General features: G+C 36.3%; 1 protein-coding gene across 1 annotated transcript in view; it reads right to left on the reverse strand.

Moving 5' to 3' along the window:
* The window catches only part of LOC134754722 (uncharacterized), a 70,514-nt gene that overhangs the window by 21,783 nt on the left and 22,836 nt on the right, over positions 1-25,895 (reverse strand). The window contains exons 11-13 of the mRNA XM_063691055.1: positions 25,645-25,804; positions 24,718-24,846; positions 23,710-23,843 (exon numbers count right to left, since the gene is read on the reverse strand). Coding sequence (XP_063547125.1) covers positions 23,710-23,843; positions 24,718-24,846; positions 25,645-25,804 — 423 coding nt within the window. The remainder of the gene's footprint in view (positions 1-23,709; positions 23,844-24,717; positions 24,847-25,644; positions 25,805-25,895) is intronic.

The following is a 25,895-nucleotide window of genomic DNA, read 5'->3' on the forward strand; positions in this document are numbered from 1 at the left end:
AATGGCAAGCGTAAAAAAAATCCATAAATCGTTTTCCAGTACAAAATCGTTTTATTTTGTATGGAGTAGTACATGAGGGTTTTTTAAATCTTTGCATAAAGTAAACTAGAAATTTTAAAGGATGTCTTTGGCAACAATTTGAGGCTCAATATATTTACCTAAATAAAAATTCAATCCCCTGGCTGCGATCGAACAGTATGATCTTAAAAATAATTTTTGTATACAATTGTATGGTGAAAATTGCGGGTGCCTAAAGACTTTTAAGTGGTAGTGTATATGTAGATCATCTACAGTAGATGTATGTAGTTGTATTTGTATATAGTCTTATTCGACTAGAATTGACTGATTGGACTCAGTTTTTAGGGTTCCGTACCCAAAGGGTAAAAATTTGATGTCCGATCTCGATGTCCGTCTGTCTGTCACCAGGCTGTATCTCATGAACCGTGATAGTGAATTTTCACAGATGATGTATTTCTGTTGCCGCTATAACAACAAATACTGAAAAGTACGGAACCCTCGGTGCGCGAGTCCGACTCGCACTTGGCCGGTTTTCAAGACTTATAATTACCTAAGTCGAGACTCGAGTGTAAAAACTTGAGTCCTTTTCAGAGAACTCTATTTTGATTTACAAAAACAAAAAACAAAATTCATTGTATTCATGTAAAATTCATGGGTTTAGGTGGGTCATTATACTTTTTCGTGACCATTAATCTATTGCCAGAAAAAGGTATGATATATATATTGAATTTGTGTGTAAACATTGTATCCCTAAATTGTATTTACCTGAGCCAAATCGTAGGAATTTGTTATATATACAATTCGTTATATATACAATACAGCCAGTGAACGGAATACAGCGAATATTTCCACCATTATGCTAAGTAAAAGTGTTATAATGTAATATTGCATAAGGCGGCAAGAAAAGCAGCAAAAGATAAGAATTACAAATTTGTTTGGGTTCGAAGCGGGCGGATCTTTATTCGCAAAGACGAAACGTCGCAAGCCATTGTTCTGAAAGACCTGTCTTCAATTAGTCGCCTGTTATAAGTGGCATCTTTAGTTTTCTCTTTATTTAACTTTTAGTGCATGATTTTTAAACTATTGTTTTTCTCGTGAATAAATTAACTCTGTACTATCAAAATTCTAGAGGGTTGAACACTAAAACCATAGACTTTCTATGCAATGTTTCTGTTAATCAATACGATATCATTTGTATCACTGAAACGTGGCTACAGGATAATATAAGTGATGGTGAATTGTTCGATGACAGATATAACGTGTACAGGCGTGCACGAAATATTGATAGTCCATCAGCTAAAAAAACTGGCGGAGGTGTTATGGTAGCTGTAAATAAGAGATTAGTGTCTTACAGAATGTATGAATTTGAAACACAACTAGAAGACTTGTGGATAGTTGTAGAGAACAGATCTAGAGATTGTGTAACTAAAATATGCTTATGCTGTGTATATCTACCCCCACCAGTAAAATTTAATGATCTGGAGCTGTTTGTTGATAAGGCTTCCGCAAATGTTATTGGTTTTACTGAAGCATTAATATTAGGAGATTTCAATTTGTCTTCCGTGGATTGGATTGCAAGTAATTCCGATACATCTATGTTACCTGTAAATAGTTCTTGTAATGTATACCAAGCACTTATTGAATTCATGGCCTTTTGTGATCTAAAGCAGTATAACAATGTTATGAACAGCAATAATAGGTTACTTGATCTTGTGTTTTCAACAAATACAGTATCTCTAGATCAAAGTAATTACCCGCTAAGCATTGTTGACTCTTTTCACCCACCGTTAGAAATGTCCTTAGACTTAGAACTTGAGAGCACTCTTTCTCCTACGTTACGTCCAAAATAAACTTTTATAAAGCTAATTATGATGAAATTATTAAATATTTAATCGATATTGATTGGTTCTTATTGTTAGAGGCATGTCAGGATGTTGATGAAATGGTGCATAAGTTATACGAGACATTACAGGTCGCTATTAAAAAGTTTGTTCCATTAACTAGACCTAAAGGAACTAAATACCCAGTCTGGTTTACAAAAAGTCTAATTAGGATGTTACATGAAAAACAAAAGTTTCGTAAACGGTATAAAAAATATAAAAACCCATTGGATAAACTTTCTCTCGATTTGCTTAAGAAACGATGTATCGATCAAACCTTAAACTGTTACAATCAATATTGCAAAACGCTTGAAAAGAATATAGCGCGAAACCCAAAAATTTTCTGGTCGTTTATGAAACATAAAAGGAAAAACAAATCATCCATACCATCTAACATGAAACTTGGCAATGAACGGGCCTGTGATTGCAAAAGTATTTGTGAACTATTTGCGAGAAACTTTTCTTCAATTTACGAACCAAATGTTGTTAGTTTCGACAACACAAACCTCATACAAGAACAAACGGTGTTGACCAGTTCGTTACATAAAATATTTTTTGATGAAAATATGATCTTAAAAAAAATTTAAGCTTTGGATCTAAATAAGGGACCTGGCCCGGACTGTCTACCGCCGATATTCATTTCTAGGTGTGCGGAAGGCCTGATACAACCGCTAAAATTCATATTTAACAAATCTCTCGAAACAGGCATTTTTCCTCAAACATGGAAAGAGACAAAAATAGTCCCGATATTTAAGGATGGCTCGAAGTCTGACATAAAAAATTATAGACCTATTTCTATTTTATCTGTTATGCCTAAAATTTTCGAATCACTGGTCTACCCTTTCTTGTATTCTCACTTTGCACAGCAACTTACAGATAGACAGCACGGATTCGTGCAGTGTAGATCTACTAGCTCAAACTTGGTAGCCTTTATCGAAAGCCTTACAAAGAATGTAGATAATCGTGTGCAGGTAGATGCTGTGTATACAGATTTCAGTAAGGCTTTCGATAAAGTCGATCATACTGTTTTGATAAGTAAATTGAGAGATTATGGCGTTTCTGGGTCACTATTGTCCTGGTTCGGGTCCTACCCGGCCAATCGCATGCTGTATGTAGCTATTAATGGTGAACAATCCAAGCAATTTTTTGCAACATCAGGTGTCCCACAGGGATCGCACCTAGGCCCGTTATTGTTTTTAATTTTTATTAACAGCATAGTGAGCTGTTGTATAAATTCCGAACCTTATCTCTACGCCGATGACCTTAAAATTATCAGACCTATTAAAAATTCTACTGATCGTATTCTACTTCAAGACGACTTGGACAGGTTGAGTAATTGGTGCTCCCAGAATAGAATGACGTTGAATGCCAAAAAATGCTTTTACATCTCTTTTACTCGCAATAAAACTATTGTGCCCACTTGTTACACTATCGGAGGCACGCAACTTGAAAAGGTTGATACAATCCGTGACCTGGGAGTAACAATAGATAGTAAGTTAAATTTTAATGCCCATTACACAAACATCATTAAAAAAGCGTCTCGTATGTTAGGATTCCTATTAAGAAACGCTAGGCAGTTTAGGTGTGCTCGTACTAAAGTATTGCTTTATAATACACTAGTAAGAAGTAACCTCGAGTACTGCTCCCAGGTTTGGACACCTTACTACGAGGTGCATAAGAATCGAATTGAGAAGGTACAGAGACGCTTTTTAACACATTTAGGATATTCCTCTTCCAAACGCCGTAAACTCACATCATATAGTAAACGAATGAAATTCTTTAGATTTATTTCACAAAGTAACAGGAGAAAAGTGCTAGATTTAATGTTCCTCTACAAATTAGTTAATAGTAAGGGGCTGGATTGCCCAGAATTGTTAAGTAAGATTAAAATAACTATTCCTGCTAGGCTACCTCGTCCTGGTTTGTATAAACTTTTTAGCATTCCATTTGGAAAAACAAATTTAGGTCGTAATTCTGCCCTTTTAAGAATGGCAAAATCATACAATCACATCCCAGGCTCTGCGGGAGTTGACATATTCAACGACAAACTTGAACAGTTTAAAAGAAAGGTGACGAAATATGTTGGCTCACTGGATGTCCCAAAGTAGTTAGTTAGTCATAGTTTCTTAAAAATTCTAAAGTAATACTTAATAAAATATTAATAAAATATTTTTATAGTAAATATTTTAGTTAATGTAATGTACTAATTTCATATAGCCATAAGTTTACTGCATGTTCACTATTGTTCACAGGTACAAGACACTTATATAAGTTGTGATTACCTATAATTAGATAAGCATCAGTCATGATTGTTATATAGATTTAAGAGCATGTAAGATGTAATCTGTTGGTAATCCTAAATAAAGAAAATAAAATAAAATAAAATAATATTGCACTGCCACCGACCTTTTTGTTACTATGTCAGATTTCAGCTCAATCGGAATAACAAAGAGGATATAATAGGATAGAGCGGTACTGTCATAGTTAATTTTGTAACCACAGTAAATTCACTGCCATCTATCGACACACGATTAAAACTAAAAATGATGATGTATAGAAATACCATAAAATGTATTTATATAGGGATAAATGATTTTTTTTATTTGCATTAATTATATCAATGAGGATATAATAAGATAGAGCGGTACTGTCATAGTTAATTTTGTAACCACAGTAAATTCACTGCCATCTATCGACACACGATTAAAACTAAAAATGATGATGTATAGAAATACCATAAAATGTATATATATATATAGGGATAAATGATTTTTTTTATTTGCATTAATTATTTATATAATTCTGACCCTTTGATTCACTGATATGCGTTAAAATTGTTAAATAACAAACGAAACCGTCAAAGCCATCTATCCGAGAGTAGGCCAAAGGTAGTGGCGCCATCTGATCGAGAATCAAATTTTCTTGATTTTTCGAGGCACGTTTTTTCCTTAGACTGTATCCATCTATTACGGAGTTATATCTATCTTTGGGAATACCAACAAGTTAGTAGAATACGTAAAAATAAGTTTTTTTTAAAGTAACCAAAGCTTCAAGTGCACTGAAGGTAATAATATCAAATGCCCTGTAACACAAGATCCGATAAAAAATGTAAGTATAAACGAAAAACAAGTAATTTACGGCATGAAGCTTAAAAAAGTGCGCAAAAACGCACTTTGGCAAAACAATACCTAGATCCTAGGTATACGAGAAATACGAGACATCATGCATATCGCAAAGACATGTCGGCGCCTTTGTTTATTCGGAATTCCTTTACTAATAAGTACGACTATGATGTTCATTTAATTCGCCAAATTCCGAGACCCACAAAGAATAAGAATAAGAATAAGTTTATTGAAAAGAGCACGACGTCTCAAAAGATTGAGAGTTCATCCGTGTCTTTCAAACTTTACGGTGCCTCGGAACTTTATGAGCATTAAAATTCTTTCGCGACCCCCAACACCCCGTTTCTAGGAACCTTGTTTAAAAAATTTGGAACGCACCTACACGAACGCACCTGAGCGGTACTCATTGCTATTTAGGCACTCGTAATTGCTTCCATACAATTGTATAAAAAATCGACTTTCAGAATTATACCGCTAAGTCGCAGTCGGGTAACACTTTTTTGTGCAGTTTACTTTTTTAATTTAACAGACATATCGAGCTTCAAAATGATGTGCAGAATATTCGTGTACATTGCCAATTTTCCAAATGGCAAGCGTAATAAAATCCATAAACCGTTTTCCAGTACAATATCGTTTTATTTTGTATGGAGTAGTACATAAGGGTTTTTTAAATCGTTGCATAAAGTAAATTCGAAATTTTAAAGGATGTCTTTGGCAACAATTTGAGGCTCAATATGAGGCATTTTCTATGAAAAGGGACCTTAGTGTCGATGGCGCTTACGCCGCAGAGCGTCGCGCGGCATTGTATTTATATCGGAGCATCGTTAATAATGGCGTAAGCGCCATCGACAATAAGGTCCCTTTCCATAGAAAATGCCTCATATATTTACCTAAATAAAAATTCAATCCAACATGTAAGAGAGTCATTTGCCTGCGATAGAACAGTATGATTTTGAAAATAATTTCGTATGGTGAAAATGGCGGGTGCCTAAATACTTTTGAGCGGTAGTGTATTTATCATTAAATCAGTACCTTACATATGAGTTTTGGTACGCAACCTATTTTTATAGGAAGGCAGTTTCTGTTTCACAATCTACAATTATTTTATAACCCTGTATTACTTAATTCTAATGTTGTTTTGTGGAATTAATTTAATATAATATTTCGTAATTGATGCAAAAAAAAAGAAACAACTCTATGTTGCAGTATTTTCAGGGGACAAAGTTATAACTATTTTTTTTTTTTAATATTTTTCTATTACTGGATTCTCATTCATTACTGGTTAATTTACTATTTAATTTGTTCATTCAATATAAACCTATGTCTATTATTTTATAGATTTCAAGATTTCAAAAGGAGGACGTTCTTAATTCAGTAGACGGTCAACGCATACAGAAAGGACGCAGTTTGATAAAGCAACCTCGATGCCACCCCCACCCTCGCCCCACAAGGGGGTAGGTACTTGTTGAATGCCCACCCCAGCGGGTTTCATTGAGCGCTTCTAGGGAGACGCATTAGGATTTTGGGATTCACAACTATTTAAGTAAGAATTTGTTATACAAGGGGGCAAAGTTTTTGTTTAACCCTTCGTGGTAATATTCGAGCAAGCAAAAGATTCCAAAATTGAATATTTTCGTTCGAATTCTGATTGTAATTGATTGACACTTGCAAAGGTCAAAATTGTTACAAAAACGGCCAAGTGCGAGTCGGACTCGCGCACCGAGGGTTCCGTACTTTTTAGTATTTGTTGTTATAGCGGCAACAGAAATGCATTATCTGTGAAAATTTCAACTGTCTAGCTATCACGGTTCATGAGATACAGCCTGGTGACAGACGGACAGACGGACCGCGGAGTCTTAGTAATAGGGTACCGATTTTGTGTCTCAGGACATCACACTGAATGCACTGATACCAAATATGTCCATGTTTGCGACGACATGAGCCAAAATCGATTTCCAGAAGACTTCTAGACCAAAAACCACCGTACTAGATAAGCAATTGAAATTTCGTTTTAAATGGATTTGTTATACAATTTCCATTCTGATATTTTTATTCCCCTTTCCATAAATTTAATTATGGAATTTGTGGTAACAAGAGTTAAAGAACCATTACAGGGTGTGGATTTTTTAGTGAATTTTTAAAGTAACCATAAGTTTAACCATAAGTTTTCGTAATGGTACGGAACGTTATGTCAGGCCTCCTTCACTCGCTCAAAGCCACGCGCTATATGCCTACCGCTCGGCGTATCGTCGACGATATAATCGACAGAGGGCCGCCGAACGCCCGCCTGAGCGCTCGCACCGCACGTTTCCCGCGCTTACGCTTCGAAATGCCGAAACCACGTAATTATTGTGCAGTAGATGGGTGTAAAAGTCAAAAAACAAAAGAAAATTTGTCGTTTTTTTAGGGTTCCTTACCCAAAGGGTAAAAACGGCACCCTATTACTAAGACTCCGCTGCCGCTGTTCGTCTGTCACCAGGCTGTATCTCATGAATCGTGATAGCTAGACAGTTGAAATTTTTACAGATGATGTATTTCTGTTGCCGCTATAACAACAAATACTAAAAAGTACGGAACCCTCGGTGGGCGAGTGCGACTCGCACTTGGCCGGTTTTTTCATTTCCGAGAAACGAAGAAAGGTGAGTAGTATTTTAAATCTATCTTTATGAATTTTGTCACTATTTATTTCTTTGAACATAAGTAGATAAATCGTAAATTAAGGAGTTTTTTGAGTCAGGTATTATAAGTGTTGTTTTTAAATATTTAATTGACTAATATAAAATATGGTTGATTCGCAACATTCGTTTTATTACAATAATAACATAAGTAACAGTACAACCCTAGCGCATTCTTACGATGACGCGTTGGCACGTGGCTCGCACGGCGAGCAAGGCAGTCTCGACTCTTTGTGCGCATACTTATGGTACATTTCTTCTCGTCCTGAGCAGCAGGTATTATTATTAAGATTTTGTAGGCTATTATAGCGTAGGTATTTTCGCTTTTGTATGGGAATGATGTATCTGTTACGTAGTAACTATTTATTAATCTGTGACATGAGGTAGTTTTTTTTTGTATTTTTATAATAACTGTTATGACTTGGTATATCATCCGTTCAAATCACTAAGGTAATTTTTGCAAAATGAAGTCGAGCGGACCAGCTACAATATGGCATTAAAATCTCATTTTTTAAGTTTTTGTGGGTTGACACATTATTGCTTATCAGAATCCATAAATAACGATACTTTTACCTAAATGGTTAATTGAAAGTACCCTCAAGAAATGCTATAAAAATTATACTTTGTCATGTTTAAAAAATGAAATAAAAAGTACAGAGTGTTTAACTTTGGTGAACGGCATCATTTCAGCCTCGGACTATTGGGCTCTCACTGCGTTCGAGCGCCAAACTACCTCAGCAGGAATGAGTGCCTTTCCTCCCTTGGTTAACAATCTACTATTTCTCTATAGAAATATTAGATTTGTACCATTACAAAACACCAAAATGGATGCCACTCAGCATATGCCGATGACTAAAATAAGTTACCCACGGCGCTGGTTTTCAGGGCAACCAAGAGGTAAACACAATAAAATATACAAAACAAAACTAAACTAATAAACATGTGGGAGAATAGGAAGCTAGCTTATTCTAGAGATTGAACTATAATTAGACAAAAGCAGTACATAATCCGTGCTTTAACAATTAAAAAGTATAAGAACGTGTCTGTAAACAGAAATGGAACTTTACCTTTCGTAAGCATTGTTCCGTTACACGTCCCACACAGTTTGGACTGTAATTTTCAGTTTCAAGGTTATTAATTCAGTAGCAAATTTTTGACATGGGCATACGAAGGGTTAATTAGCTATAAATAATATTAATAAAATCTAGCGCAGTACGTGAGCTTAAGTATTGGAAGTTTTAATATCGACTATATACTTTTTAATTTTACTTATATAAGTTGCTACCGACAATTTCTAATAGGTGGTGGCAGATTATTCCGACAATTCGTGGCGGCGTAATGCAAGCTGCCACTAAAAGCAGGCGTACTGTGCTTTGGACCAATAAGCCGTTTAGCGCCCCGCACTGTCCGCTTAGAAATTTATTTTAGAGCAATTTCATGCTTAGAACGATTAGATTAGAGTAATTAGGTCATAATACGATTGCCAAAAAATATGAATAGGAATCTAGGAATCTTGGGACCTTTCTCTAGTAATTTCATGGAATCGAAACCTGATTTAACTTTATTAGTTGCCTGTGCACAGAAAAGTACACTCAGCGATAAATGGTTGCACCAAAAATTATGCTTTTGCCAAAAAATTAACACATTTTTAAACTCCCCTCCGATTTTGGTGAAACCGAAACTCTCATTGACGTATGTCGCACTTGACAGGTTGGTGAAGCCGAGCCTTAAATCTATTTCCGTACAACGTTCCCTCAAAGATAGATATAACTCCGTAATAGATGGATACAGTCTAAGGAAAAAACGTACCTCGAAAATCACGAAAATTTGATTCTCGATCAGAGGGCGCCACTAGTTTTGGCCTGCACTCGTATAGAGGGCGTTGACGGTTTCGTTTGTTATTTATAATTGTAACGCATATCAGTGAAAGAACATGGGTCAAAATCATAAAAATAATTAATGCAAATAAAAAAAAAATCATTTATCCATATTTAAATACATTTTATCGTATTTTTATAAATATTTATTTTTAGTTTTAAAGTGTCTCGACAGATGGCAGTGAATTTACTGGGGTTACAAAATTTACTATGACAGTACCGCTCTAGTATAAGTTACTCTATGGTTCCCTTGATGTCAGTCTCTGATAGTATTAGTACTAATTGGACTAATTGGCATGCAGTTTCAATAGATCTTTGTGGACGCCTGCATTTGTACATGCAATTGCATATTTCATAGTAACTGTAAGTTATAAACCGTTTAACAGTAGCGTTTGGTAAGAAAATTAAATACTCAAATGTTTGTAATAAAACTATGAAAACGGATTATATCGCGTATATTAAATTTATAATACATCCCGACGTCGACGTCGAAACGTCGGGATGTATTATAAATTCAATATACGCGATATAATCCGTTTTCATAGTTTTATTTCATATAACTTCATATACTCAATGTTTATTAAGCAAATAGTCCACATGGGCACTTTTACACGTCAAGTTTTACCTTAAAAAATTGTATAAATTTTTGGATAAAAACTAAAAATATAAAAAAAGCTTCAAAAATGCGCAATTTTATGTTTGATCGAACTCATCGATTACTTTTATAGGGTTCCGTACCCAAAGGGTAAAAACGGGACCCTATTACTAAGACTCCACTGTCCGTCTGCCTGTCTGTCCGTCTGTCACCAGGCTGTATCTCATGAACCGTGATAGATAGACAATTAAAATTTTCACAGATGATGTATTTCGTGTTGCCGCTATAACAACAAATACTAAAAAGTGCGGAACCCTCGGTGGAAGATTCCGACTCGCACTTGTCCGGTTTTTTAAAGTTATATTAACATACATGTTTCTTTGTACCCGAAATGATTTCGTGTATGTATTTATAACTTTGTTCATTGTAAATTAGTTCGATAACTAATGCATATAAGCATAGAGTAACTTATACTAGAGCGGTACTGTCATAGTAAATTTTGTAACCCCAGTAAATTCACTGCCATCTGTCGACACACTTTAAAACTAAAAACGAAGATTTATAAAAATACGATAAAATGTATTTAAATATGGATAAATGATTTTTTTTTATTTGCATTAATTATTTTAATGATTTTGACCCATGTTCTTTCACTGATATGCGTTAAAATTGTTAAATAACAAACGAAACCGTCAACGCCATCTATACGACTGTAGGCCAAAGCTAGTAGCGCCCTCTGAACGAGAATCAAATTTTCTTGATTTTCGAGGCACACTTTTTCCTTAGACTGTATCCATCTATTACGGAGTCTGTACTGTATCCATCTATCTTTGATATAAGCTATGAATATTTTTGGTAGTAAGCTCATATGGTTAGATATGTTAAAATAGTTTCTAATTTTACAATTTTAACCTATTTTTTGGCTGCTATTCATCAAAACGGATCTCGAATCGCGATATATTGGTTCCAGGAACTCGTACGGAGCAATCGATAAAACCATTACCATTCAAATTTCAACCAAACTCCAACTAAAATAAGGTCGATGTTAGCTTATCGCTCTCAATAGGCGTATACTGCTAACCGAGTGACCGAGTGACGCCCGAAATAATTGGAATTAAAAACAACTCTAATACTTGTGAGTTAGGGTTTATTTTAGCTTGCGACTCGTTTACAAGTGGGCGTGTTGAAGGAACCCAGTGTCACGGTGAGTGGGCGTGATTCGTAAATAAAAAAAATGTTTGAGAAGATTGTGGGCGACCGCTTTGCCATCTCCATATACCTATATACTACATAGTCCACAATCCACATTTTCCCCTCTGGATATTGAAATTGTGGATTATTTTACAAAGTTTGCTGTAAACCATAGCTATGCTCCATCAAAAAATAAGACCGACCAAGTGCGAGTCGGACTCGCGTTCCAAGGGTTCCGTACATTACACAATTTTTAACAACGCATTTTTTATGTGAAACGTGAGTGAAATGTCTTTAAAAAAATCCGTAGGGATCAAAAACTAAGTAATTAAGTACGACTCCCGCTTGACTGCACATTTCTAATAGGTTTTCCTGTGATCTATTAGGTAAAGAACTATTTTGTGTAATTTTTTCAAAATCTTAGATCCAGTAGTTTCGGAGATAAAGGAGGGGGGGGGGTGGTAATTTTTGGCCTATTTTCTTAAATAACTTCTAAACTATTTATTTTAAAATTACAAAAAAATATATATTTGAGATTCTCACAACGAGCTCTTTCATTTGATATGTAACACGATACAGTTTTAAAAACTTTATTTTTAAATTATCTCATTTACCCCCCAGAAGTTCAAAATTCATTTGTTTACGTCATATGTCCGTCTTTGGGTCACAAACTTACATGTGTGTATAAAATTTCAATTTCCGTTTTTACCTTTTGAGGTACGGAACCCTAAAAAAAACATCGGATCAGATAAATTTTGAACAAATACCATAGTACAAAAAAAAACTTTTTTATTTATCCAGAATAAAAGGTACAAAGACCTTGTTAAATTTAAAAAAAGAATGGTCGAGATACCCTAGATAGCTCACATAGTTCATACAAATACTGCGAAACAAGTCTCAATTTTGTTTTGGCTCTGCTGTAATGTTGACTTTTTTTCACATGCGACCGTATGTAACACTAGGCGAGAAATGTAGCTGTTAGTATTATCATACAGAACGGCCACGCACCGCCCCGCCCCGAATCGAATCGAAAAAAAAAAAATCGAATTACCTCGCCCCGCGACAACAGACTGACTACCTTTTGCCGACCGCTCAGTACTGTTTTTAAGCAACTTACTCACACAATGACGCATGCCGCGTGTGCAGACGTGCCGTTCACACATAGAAACGCAAGTGATTTTTGATGTATGATGTCCGCCCTGTGACACTACCTTAAGGGGATCCCATGCCCCAATGACCTTCGATTTGAATCACTTAGTTTTCTAATGTTTTTTGTAGCTTATCATATTAATAGCAACGGATTTTAGCAATATAGTATCCCATATTTACTTCAAAGTTCATTGTTTTCGAAATATTTGGCATCAAAGTTGAACAAATTTAGGCCAAAAAACTGGTTTTCTGTCCATAACTTTTGTGTTAATTAGTTTAAAATTAAAACCTTAGACAAATTTTTTGAGACGTCTAAGACGAACCCAAATATGTAGATTTCATATAAGTAAGATCTTTCACAGCAAACGAGATACGAAAAAAGTGTTTTTTTAGACAATGTTTAAAACAATCATAAATAAATAAGTATTCATTTTTTTCACAATCCGGTAGACAAAAATGGAGATAAAAGATTGAAGAACCGATAGCCGCTTGTAATTCTATATGTAGTGCAAAAGTAGGAGATACGATTCAAAACTTGTCAAAAATCGATGAAATTTTAAGGATGTTTAATACCTAGACCGATGTTCACAATAGGTTTAGGAACTAATACTGGGGGATACTGGTCAGGAAACAAACACAAAGGGTAATACTAACAAGCTTGGGGTATTGATATTGTAGCGGCCGAAGTGTGGATGGACCCGGTTACAGGCTGATTTATCGGGGCATACGTTTCAAACAGACCACCCCCTGTAGATGCCGCGTTGTAAGGCGTCATACACATTCTACATACAGTGGAATCCGTTTATTATGACCGCTTATACTGACCAACCGCTTACTATGACGTAATTACTGTGCGAAGTTTGGTTGTTCATATCATCATCATGTCCTTTAACGTCCACTGCTGAGCATAGGCCTCTCTTCCAGTACGCCACTTGTCCCGGTCCTGAGCTAATCTCATTCAGAAGTAACCCGCAAGCTTCCGGATGTCGTCCACCCAACGAGCCAACGGACGCCAGGGGGCTTCTTTCATTCGAAAGCGGCCACCATTCCGTTACCATTTTAGTCCACCTGCCATCACTCTGCCTAGCAACATGTCCCGCCCACCTCCATTTTAGTTTGGTAATCATATAAAGAGGCCCACTGACTATCAGTCCGCCGGACGATATCGGCCTGTCAGTTGTTCGGAAAAGTCAAATTTTTGTTCTAACTGACAGGCCGATATCGTCCGGCGGACTGATAGTCAGTGGGCCCCTTAAAGTTGTAGTGTAGGTAGATATAAATACTTTAAGAGGCCGGTGTCGATTTTAGTCGCAAAAATGTAAAATTGATAGATTTAGTCGGTGAAATTGTACACCTTTTGTTACCTAATTGAAAAAACAAGTACTGGTTTCTATTAGCACGTCTTCTTATCTTACCTTTTATCAGATCAATTTTTTGAAAAAAGACTCACTAAATTAGTAATGTTGGCTTTTCTGATGGACGTTTAGGTAAACGCGCGTAAAGCACTGATTTTGTCGCTCTTATTTGTAAATTTCGTAAAGTTTGGACAGCTAAACATGGTAATTTTGTATTACACATATCTTGTACTTGACGTTTATCAGACTACATTTTTATTATTATGACTTTGAAGTAGTGTAAATGAAAGTTAGACGAAATCAATTTTCTCCAGAAATTACTTCAAAACAAGTGACAATTTCTCTGAAAATCGACTTAATTTCAACAAAATTTTCATACTTAAACCATCTACTACATTTGCTGAAACTATTCTTATACATCAATTTGTATAACTTACCACCATAATTTTTTTATGAATTTTTGAAAACTACCCCTTCTTTTCATAAAATACCGGTGACGCACGCTCGCGACCTGGTTATTAAAAGGCAAGATGAGAAGACGTGCTAATAGAAACCAATACTTGTTATTTAGATATTACGTAACAAAACGTGTATAATTTCAACGACTAAATCTATCAATTTAAAATTTTTGCTCCAAAATCGACTACGGCCCCTTAAGAAACGCTTGACAGCGCGGGTAGACCTAAGACTTGTCTTGCAATATATGAAGATTCCTAACGGTTGTGTTTCCTTGTGCTCCGCTAATATAAATATCCCGAGGGATTTACTGGGGACTTTACAAAAGTGACAAAGTCGGATAAGATGACCGCTGTCACTAGCCAATAGGAATCTCGTTTCGTTTTTGTGATTCGTCGATCGAGCACTTTGGCCTATGACGGACAGCGACAAGAAGTGAAAAGTTTGTTTTATTTGGACTTTAGTATAGTAATGCGATTGTGGGTCACCTATATTCTTGTTAAAATACTAAGTTTCGTTTCTTTTTAATAAAAATTACTAAAGTGTAATATTTGACGTTTTTTTTTGTGCCTAATCTCGACATCCTACCACGCCTACCACGCCTACGGTGCAACAGCGCTTTCGTACTTTATTATAACAAGAGGATTAAGTTCCATCTATTCGGTAGGTCATCTTTGTGTTTAACTCATTGGTGTATTTGGACAAAGCTAAGCTTCCCCGTTATTTCGCATGGCTGACCCAATGACTACGCGCCGTCTAATGACGTCCATTATTGTTTTAAAACAATTGACCAATAGACAAAGTTTATGCTGGATCGAGTCGAGATCGCCTGTAGGGCCGATTTTGATCTTACATTTCATAGGATATAATAGGATAGAGCGGTATGGTAAATTTTGTAGCCACAGTAGATTCACTGCCATCAAAGATAGATATAACTCCGTAATAGATGGATACAGTCTAAGGAAAAAACGTGCCTCGAAAATCAAGAAAATTTGACTCTCGTTCAGAGGGCGCTACTAGTTTTGGCCTACTGTCGTATAGATGGCGTTGACGGTTTCGTTTGTTATTTAAGAATTTTAACGCATATCAGTGAAAGAACATGGGTCAAAATCATAAAATTTTTTACTATCATTACTGCCTAAAAGACCTGTCCGCCCTCGGAATACCCACCAGGCGTGAAGTGGCGCAGAATAGGGCGGAGTGGCGCTCTCTTGTGTCAGACGCCAAGATCCTTTTTGGGTCACTGAGCCAGTGAAGAAGAAGATTACTTCTACTCGATTTTTATCGCGTAGCAGTACTAATAGTTTCGGTACTTGACGCTAGATGTACCTATAGATACGATAGCTACGATAATAATAGTCGTTTTGGTAAAGAAACTGATGTATGGAGTGAGCACGAAAAAAGCGCTCGACGCCAAAACAAATTAGCACTCCCTCAATCCAAAATCCATATTAAACATCTATAAAGAAGGTCAATATTATAGATCAATTAAAATTTATAATAAAATACCGGAAAACATAAAGGAGGAAAACAAGTGTTCTTTGTTCTGTAAGAAGCTTAAGACGTTCCTAGTCCAAAAAGCCTACTATTCTGTTGAAGAATTTATGAATGATGTTGTTTGACATTAATGTTGTTTAGTTTAGATATACGTTTGACATGTTTTAATAAATAAGAGAATAATTTTGTAATGTTTGTAATTTAGTTATAAGTATATGACTTTTATTTGGAAATTTTGTGACATTATTTAAAGATTACCAATTGAATTTAATTGCATTGAATTTTATATGAATGTTTTGATAAATTATTATTGTACCTTAATATGTAAATTTAATGTTAGTGTGCAAGATATGTGACATTATTTAAAGATTACCAATTGAATTTAATTGCATTGAATTTTATATGAATGTTTTGATAAATTATTATTGTACCTTAATATGTAAATTTAATGTTAGTGTGCAAGATATGTGACATTATTTAAAGATTACCAATTGAATTTAATTGCATTGAATTTTATATGAATGTTTTGATAAATTATTATTGTACCTTAATATGTAAATTTAATGTTAGTGTGCAAGATATATGACATTATTTAAAGATTACCAATTGAATTTAATTGCATTGAATTTTATATGAATGTTTTGATAAATTATTATTGTACCTTAATATGTAAATTTAATGTTAGTGTGCAAGATATGTGACATTATTTAAAGATTACCAATTGAATTTAATTGCATTGAATTTTATATGAATGTTTTGATAAATTATTATTGTACCTTAATATGTAAATTTAATGTTAGTGTGCAAGATATGTGACATTATTTAAAGATTACCAATTGAATTTAATTGCATTGAATTTTATATGAATGTTTTGATAAATTATTATTGTACCATAATATGTAAATTAAATGTTAGTGTGCAAGATATGTGACATTATTTAAAGATTACCAATTGAATTAAATTGCATTGAATTTTATATGAATGTTTTGATAAATTATTATTGTACCTTAATATGTAAATTTAATGTTAGTGTGCAAGATATTTTTTGCTATGCCCTACCAGGGTATCAGTGCCAATTACTTTGCAAATACCATCTATGTAATGTAATGTACATGATTATGCAAATAAATAAATACAAATACACTATGCCTTCTTTTCTCTTTGGCAGAATCGGCCACCGCGTTCGTGTAAATTGTGAACTGTATACAAGCCCTAACAATAGCTTGCTAGTGGCAGATAGTATTAATTAAGCTTTAGATTTGAATGTGAGATCAAGTACTACAGTTCCGATATTGTTGTTTCATAGAAAATCGATACCGTAAATTGGTCTTACTTTGCCCCTTGGTGGGTAACTATGCCCCATTTAAAAAAAAATATTCAAACATAATATTTCTTTTATCGAATTTAAACTATCGTGAGACATATTAACTTAACTAACTTAGCGGTTTTTACGAGTGACTAAAAATACGTGAGTGAAACCGCTGATAGTTAAGATAATATTTTTTTTTTCTTTTTTTTTAAAAGGCACATATGTATACATAATTAATTTCAAAATTACTCGCCAAACTGCATATGCAGTTTGTTGGCGAGAAAGCGCTCTTTTTTACAATTTTATGCACCTACTTAAGTTGCTTACTATGCTTACCCTACGTTCAAAGATAGATATAACTCCGTAATAGATGGATACAGTCTAAGGAAAAAACATGCCTCGAAAATCAAGAAAATTTGATTCTCGTTCAGAGGGCGCTACTAGTTTTGGCCTACAGTCGTATAGATGGCGTTGACGGTTTCGTTTGTTATTTAACAATTTTAACGCATATCAGTGAAAGAACATGGGTCAAAATCATAAAAATAATTAATGCAAATAAAGAAAATCATTTATCTATATTTAAATATATTCTATCGTATTTTTATAAATCTTCATTTTTAGTTTTAAAGTGTGTCGACAGATGGCAGTGAATTTACTGGGGTTACAAAATTTACTATGACAGTAACGCTCTAGTATCAGTTACTCTATGCTACGTTTGACATTAAAGTTAGTCATAGAAAAAAATATACCTATATAATAAAGTAATAAAGTATCCTTTTACAAATAAATGTTTCTACCTAAAGGATACACTATGCTAAAATAACAAACAACAACAAATATAATTTAAATAATAATACACGGTTGCTAAGGTCAAGGTAAGTTATCTATAAGTGTTTTTTTTAATTTGTTCTTTACTTCCAATATGCTATATTTATTTTCTCCTCTTAACCATTCTATTTCATTATATATTTTGGGACCAAAAATTTATCTGTTCTCCTACCATAATAATTTTTGACAAAATGTTGTACATATTTCTTTAATCTAATATTTTTTGTTCTATATCTGCTTTGTTTAGAGACTTCAAATCTATTATTACAGTAATTATCTATGGCTATCAAATATTGCACTCTTTGAGTCACAGGTAAGATTTTATACATTTTATAAAGTTTTTCGTATTCGCCTTTCAACTTATTTTTAGTTTTGCTGTCCAATAAGTATTTCAGTGACCTTATCTGGAGCTTTTTAATTTCATCGATATACGTTTGGAAGGTTCTGCCATATACATTAAGTCCATAACCTATCACTGAGTCCGCTAGTGCGTAATACACTACAAGCATAGTTTTTTTGCTAATTAATTTATGTAAGTAGTACATTTTGCTCATTACTGAGCGTAGTTTGGAACAAACCACATTTATATGTGTTTTCCAGTATGATCAATATGCATACCTAGATACCTATAAGTGTTTACGTATTCCAGCGGTTCACAGTTACATTTGTTATCCTTTCGGTTGTGCAAGCAATCGTATCCGTGTCCTATCACACCTATCTCATTATAATTAACCGACTTAGCCCTGCGGTTGTATGGGGATATACATGTGCATACTTTTTGTTTTTGATAAGTTTATAATTATTCCGTTATCGTGGGCCCATTTAGCAATCTCGTCGAAGTCGCTTTGGATACAACTGTGAGCCCCTGATATATCTGTATGCGAATATAGTAGGCACATATCCGCATACATGTATACCTTGCATTTCTTTATAACGTTTACAACACTGTTGACCAGGAGTCGTAGCACGGTACGCTTATCACCATGCCTGTCACGTTCTAACAAGTATGTGAGTGCGAAAGTGACGGACTTAGTGATAAGGGAAACCATGCTGCGCGGGCAGCATTAGATAGCCGACAGGGCGATACACCGAGCCGGTCGGCACCCCGAGCGTGACGTCACACTCCGCGCCCGTGGCGCCGGCGATGCTCGTGCGTATGGTCCTGCCCGCCAGGTAGCTGCGGAACCAGTCGTTGACGGGGCCGTCTATGCCACATTCCCACATTGCTTGCAAAAGCACTTCATGGTCGAGGGTATCAAATGCCTTTTTATAGTCAATAAAAAGCGCAAGCACCTGTTTACCTTCGTTTAGACGGCTGTTGATTTCATCCAAGAACTGTGCCAGAGCCGACCTATATTATTACTTATAGTTTATATTACGATCTATATTATTATTTATATACTCAGATAAACGAAATTGAATATATATGTTGAATTGCTACGCAAGTCATAAAATTTATCTCTCTTTGGCGGAGCCTATTAATTTGGCGCACAATGGGGTAACTTTGCACCAATAAGTAAACTATAGGTAGGAGCAAAATTACCCCAAAACAATAGGTATCTTGTGCTCCTTATTCATAGCTTCGTTTTCTATAAAACAACATTTCATAAAGTTGATATACCGATAAAATATGTTACGTAATATGTTCTTAATATTCAATTCGTCTGAATATTTAATAATGAACAATTTAAAAACTATTCAAAATGGGTTTAGATGTTTGATTGGAAATAATGGGCAAGATACTAAATTACAATTATAGTACAGTCGCGTTCATAAATATGTATACAATTTTTTACCTTATTGCAGTGTATTAAGGTGAAGAAATGTATACATCTTTATGAACTCGATTGTACCTACATAATTGTACTTCTTTCGTAGGTTGTTACGTTTTTATAAGAATTTCCGCGAGGCAGTAAAAAAGCCGGTTTTCATGATATTTTTTTTACTTCCAATATTATTTAAGTAAAGATTACAGTTAATTTTGAAAAAAAGTCAAGTAATGCACAAGAATTATAAAAAAAGATCCAATATAATTGATCTAAAGATAAAGTTTTCCCCTAATTTTCATTTTCCTATTGACTGCTATTACTCGTATATTGCACAAATGTGTACATAAAAACATTGCAAATTGAACAAAAGTTAGTGAAACGCGTAACGCCATCTATTATCGAGTAGCGCGCCTGTAGTTTTCCTTACCCAGTGACCCAGTGACTTCAAATTTAAAGCTGGAGTTGATTTCAGCGCCATCTGGTGACGTTCTGTGCAGTCTAAATAGGTTAGCTGCTGCGTTCTAGAGGGCGTTCGTGGATGTAATCAAAAGTGTTTAGAATATTAGGGAAAATTAGGGATATTACTGCAATGTTCTGCCACCAGAGTGCAGCACTAGCCTTTTTAGTAAACCATAGAGTAACTTATACATACTGTGCCTTTAACAGGTTTTTGACAAGTTTTCAGAGATAATAAAATATGACATTGATGCATCATGGCCATACCCCGCAATCGAACTAGCAAATCTGTAGCAGTTGTACATCAGGGTTGTCACTGTTGCCAAATGAAGATCAATGTCATGTTGGTAGAAAGTAAGTTGCAAATATTATACTTTCTACCAACATGACATTGATCTTCATTTGGCAACAGTGACAACCCTGATGTACAACTGCTACAGATTTGCTAGTTCGATTGCGGGGTATGATCATGGCGGTTTGCTTACAGCAAACTTACAGAGATCGAGAGAACCTACCGGGAAACGCGAATTTTCGCTATCTGCCTCTTTATCGCTCGAATATGCAAGATTGACAGAGATAACGAAATTTCGATTTTCTTGTATTGTAATAGACCCTCAGGTTGTGATAGTGGCGCCCCCTGCGCAGAGTTTCGCGTAATATTCCCTATTACCATAGAGTAAGGGATACTAATATTATTATTAGAAAGGGGTACAGTCAAGTGTAAAAATATGGGTGCACATTATACTCAAAAATATGTGTCAGCGAATTAAGAACTATGGGATATTTCGCCGCTAAACTTACTCAACCTCGTATCTGCAACAATCATTTGATGACAAAAACACCCGTATTCCGAATGAAAGAAAAGCGACATTTCCATCAAATGATTGTTGCAGATATGAGGTTGTGTAAGTATAGCGACGATATTTTTGTGTAAGTTCAAGTTATATTATACCATAGAGTAACTTATACTAGAGCGGTACTGTCATAGTAAATTTTGTAACCCTAGTAAATTCACTGCCATCTGTCGACACACTTTAAAACTAAAAATAAATATTTATAAAAATACGATAATAAATGATTTATTTATTTGCATTAATTATTTTTATGATTTTGACCCATGTTCTTTCACTGATATGCGTTAAAATTGTTAAATAACAAACGAAACCGTCAACGCCATCTATACGACAGTAAGCCAAAGCTAGTGGCGCCCTCTGAACGAGAATCAAATTTTCTTGATTTTCGAGGCACGTTTTCTCCTTAGACTGTATCCATCTATTACGGATCTTTGATTATACGTAAGTTTCTGCGTTTTTAGGGTACCGCACGTCAAAAGGAAAATTCGGAGCTCATTAGTTTTATAGGATTACTCGTTTATCTGTATTTACTTTACCGTGGTGATATACAGTTATTACAAGGAACATACAGCAGTTATTACTTAAAGGACGTCACACTAACCCCAACCACCCCCAACACGGACCCGGGTATGTCCTTAAACGGACCCGGGTATGTCCTTAAACTACGTCCGGACCCGGGGGTATGTCCTTAAACTACGTCCAAAAGAGAGGTATGGGCACTGTGAATGACATCTCGCTTTGTGTGGTAGGGCACAGGACAGCGGATGTCATTCCAGATCTAGAGCAGAGCCCAACTGGGGAAGTACCTCCACCTTACAGAAAACCACAGAATAACACTAGACCCTACCCTAGTAAGGTTGCCAGAGCTCGAGGGAGAGGAGTGTTAGGGTCGGCAACGCGCATGTAACACCTTTGGAGTTGCAGGCGTACATAGGCTACGGAGACTGCTTAACATCAGGCGGGCCGTATGCTTGTTTACCACCGACGTAGTATATAAAATAATAATAATAATAGTCTGTCCGTCCGTATATTACAGCGTGTCTTAGAAATTTTTAATAAGGTTTTGCAAACTATATATTAGGACACATGGGCGGATCAACTATTTCTTAATAAACGTTTGGTCGATCTCCATACTGAATTGTTGCCATGTTTAAGCATTTTACGTCAAAAATGTCACAATGTGGCGCCCTCAATAATTTTCTACAATTTCTTGTCGGACACTGGACTTCCGGTTCGATCGCCATCTTGATAGTAGCCTCGTGATTAATTTCTTTGTTTTTTGCTCATTAATATTGTTTAATGTGTAATATCGATAGCTTTATTATACAGTAATCTAATGGTAGTGTGCAGTGAATGGAGAATTAATCTCAAAGCGTGTTTAACCACCATTCTGGAGTCAACGGCCGGTAGTCCACGTGCTTCTCGTAAAATCCAGCTATCGGTTTTACGAGACAACTACAGCAACCACCGAACAACGTCGTGCTCTAAGAGCATTTGGTATTTCTACCTCTAACCGTGTCTGGCTAGAGCCCTAGAGGTCCATAATTTTATTGTTTACCGTACACTGGCTATGGCCGATGTCCGATATCAAGAAATATCTATTTATTTATTTATTTATTTATTAATAATTAATTAGGTAAGTACTAACTTTCGACTATTTCATTATTTTCCACTGTTTTTTGTTGACGTGATCAGGTCCTGGCAGAAAATCAGTGCTTTTCCTAATGGGTGAAGCGTAATACTGAGCCAGAACCTTTTTGTTTTGCTGCGACGCACACAGGATTTTTATTTGTATAAAACAGTATTTTTATGTATTTTTTTCCTTTTCCTCTACATATTATGTAAAAATCGGTGTGACTTATTTGTTGTTGTAATTTTTATTTATTTTCTGGATTGTTCTGTGTACCTATGTCATTTCTGTATTTGAATATTTTGTGTGTATTGTGGCAAACAAATAAACAGTTTATCTATCTATCTATCTATCAAAATATTAATTCGATCCCACGTGGATCCCACTTTGACGTTGGCGAAATCATCGACAGTATCGATGGAGCCATACTACCTGAAAAATTGAATTGAATTGTCGCACTTACCTTTCTCCTTGAAATAAAACTTAGAGATGACGCCGTGAAGGCCCTTGTCACAGAATAAGTAATAGTATTATCATACAGAACGGCCACGCACCGTCCCGCCCCGACTCGAGTTACCTCGCCCCGCGACACCAGATTGACGACCTTTTGCCGACCGCTCAGTACTAGTTTTAAGCAACTTACTCACACTATGACGCATGACGCGTGTACAGACGTGCCGTTCACACATAGAAACGCAGGTGATTTTTGATGTATAGCGTGTCCGCCCTGTGCCCTTGTTTTGTCTTCGACACGCGCTTGGTCAAATTCAGTATAGTTGTCTAAAGTGTCGTACAATGAATTAATGAAATTAATTTATTACAGTTGAGTCGGGAAATCTATAGAGAAAGCTTTGTGCGACATGACTGACTCTTCTCCCTAAAATCAGCCTGTGAGATGACGACGGGCGGCGGTGCGTAACGCCCCAAATTAATTAAAGTTCAATCAAGTGTTGCATAAAGAATCCATTAAAGGTCACTAAAGTGTTGTATAATGAATTTATTACAGTTGAGTCGGGGAAACCGTAAAGATTTAAACTACATGACTTACCTTTCTCCCTAAAATCAGCTTCTGAGATGACGACAGGCGGCGGTGCGTCCAACGACGCGCGTCGCAACGCGTCAACGCGCGTCAACTCGCCGCCGCGACACAACGCCGTGAACGTTGTTGTGTTGTCTTCGATGCTGGCAGAAAAAAAAGTTGTCAATAGTAGATTGTTGACCAAGTGATGAAAGGCACCCATCTCTGTCGAGGCAGTTTGCCGTACGAACGCAGTGAGAGCGTCAATAGTACGAGACTGAAATGATGCTTTTCACCCGAGTTAAACACTTGTTTTCATTTCGAATACGAGGAAAGTAAAATACATTTGCATTTAAAACACGGCTAAGTATAAAATTCAGTAGTATTTCTTGAGGGTACTTTCAATAGTGAATATTACGCGAAACTCTGCGTAGGGGGCGCCACTACCACAATCTGACTGACTGTTTCTTAAATCCAATTTGTTTACTCCGAAATCAAGCAAAGTTACTATCCGGTATGCGGCCGGGTAGTAAAATAAGGGCCGGATACCGGATAGTAACCGAATATCCGGTGCATCTCTAATTGTGAGTATGTGCTGCCGTGATGTTGATTTTTTTTTCGGTTATTATATTAGGGCTTAGGGTATACCATATCCATAGTTATAATATCGTAGTAAAGGCAACTGTAAGTTATAATTTATCTTATAACTTTAAACGAGCAGTTCTTGTATATATATAAGAAAAACAATTATATTTCGGGGGATCTCGGAAACGGCCCTAACGATTTCGATGTTTGCCATATGGGGGTTTTCGGAGGCGAAAAATCGATCTAGCTAGGTCTTATCTCTGGGAAAACGCGCATTTTTGATTTTTTATATCGTCGCTATACTTACTCAACCTCATATCTGCAACAATCATTTGATGGAAATGTCGCTTTTCTTTCATTCGGAATACGGGTGTTTTTGTCATCAAATGAGTGTTGCAGATACGAGGTTGTGTAAGTATAGCGGCGATATGTCTCCCATATATTAATACTTACGAGACAGAGAATTGTTCGGGAGCAATGGCGGCGAGCCGCGACCCGAGTGCGACCAGACGGTTGGCCCTGACACGGGCTTCTAGCTCGGGGTCGTTGCTTAGGCAGTCTGGAGACACCACGGACGGGTGGCTGCAAGGGAAAGGCGACTTTAAGAGTATGAAGATAAGGTTCCGTTTTGTTTGTTCTAAAATGGAAGATTGCAAGGGTAAGACGAATGTTATGGCTCCTCTTCTTGGCCCAGCGTAGGCCAGTCTAATGGACGCAGCTATGCGGTGAAATGAGATAGCAATATCACTTGCTCCCTCTAACAAATGCGTCCCTTGGACCGGCCTACGCTGGGCCATCGTGTAGAGGAGCCTTGGTTGGTGTTGGTGGTCGTTTTTGTAGTGTGTTGCAGGAGTTGGTAACATTTTCTCATCTTTTAGTACTAAGATTACCAAGCGACTGTACCAGGGGTCTGAAACTTTTTCTCAACTATGCCCCAGGGATGATAAACTAACGGCTCCTATCTGTTTCAGAGGTTGAAAACCTTTTCTCGACAAGTGCAGGCGTAATAAACTTGACTCCCTGCGACTATTCATGGGGTCGGTAACCTTTTCTCAACCGAGTCCATGGGTCATAAACATACGGCTTCTAGCGACTTCTCCAGGGGTTGACAACATTTTCTCTACCATTGCAGGGGTAGTAAACACACGACTCCCATGGACCGCTCCAGGGATTGGCAACCTGTTTCAGTCAAGTGCAGGGGTAATGAACTTACGGCTCTCACCAACCGTTCCCGGAGTAAAGCCTAAACTTATGGTTCCCAGCGACGGTTCCAGGGGTCAGAAACCTTTTGTGAATTAAATGCAGGAGTAGTCAACTTAAAGCTCCCACCGTTTCAGGAGTTGGAAACCTTTATCCACATTTCAGGGGTAGTAAACTCACGGCATATCCTGGTCCAGTGGTTTCTCCTCTTCAACATCAGGGACGCTGCGCCCGTACGTGTCCCAAGCGGCGTGGTGACGGAACTCGAGGTGCTCCATCGACCGCTCCAGGGGTTGAAAACCGTGGAGCTCTTCGTCTTCGGGCAGGGGTACGGTGTCATCTATAAAATTGGTATTAATTAGTATTTTTAGGCGCAGTGAATTTATTGGATTGTGATTTCATTGTTGAAAGTTTTGTTTTTATTTTTAATG

This window comes from Cydia strobilella, chromosome Z, assembly GCF_947568885.1.
Source record: "Cydia strobilella chromosome Z, ilCydStro3.1, whole genome shotgun sequence".
In the NCBI taxonomy this organism is placed as follows: domain Eukaryota; kingdom Metazoa; phylum Arthropoda; class Insecta; order Lepidoptera; family Tortricidae; genus Cydia; species Cydia strobilella.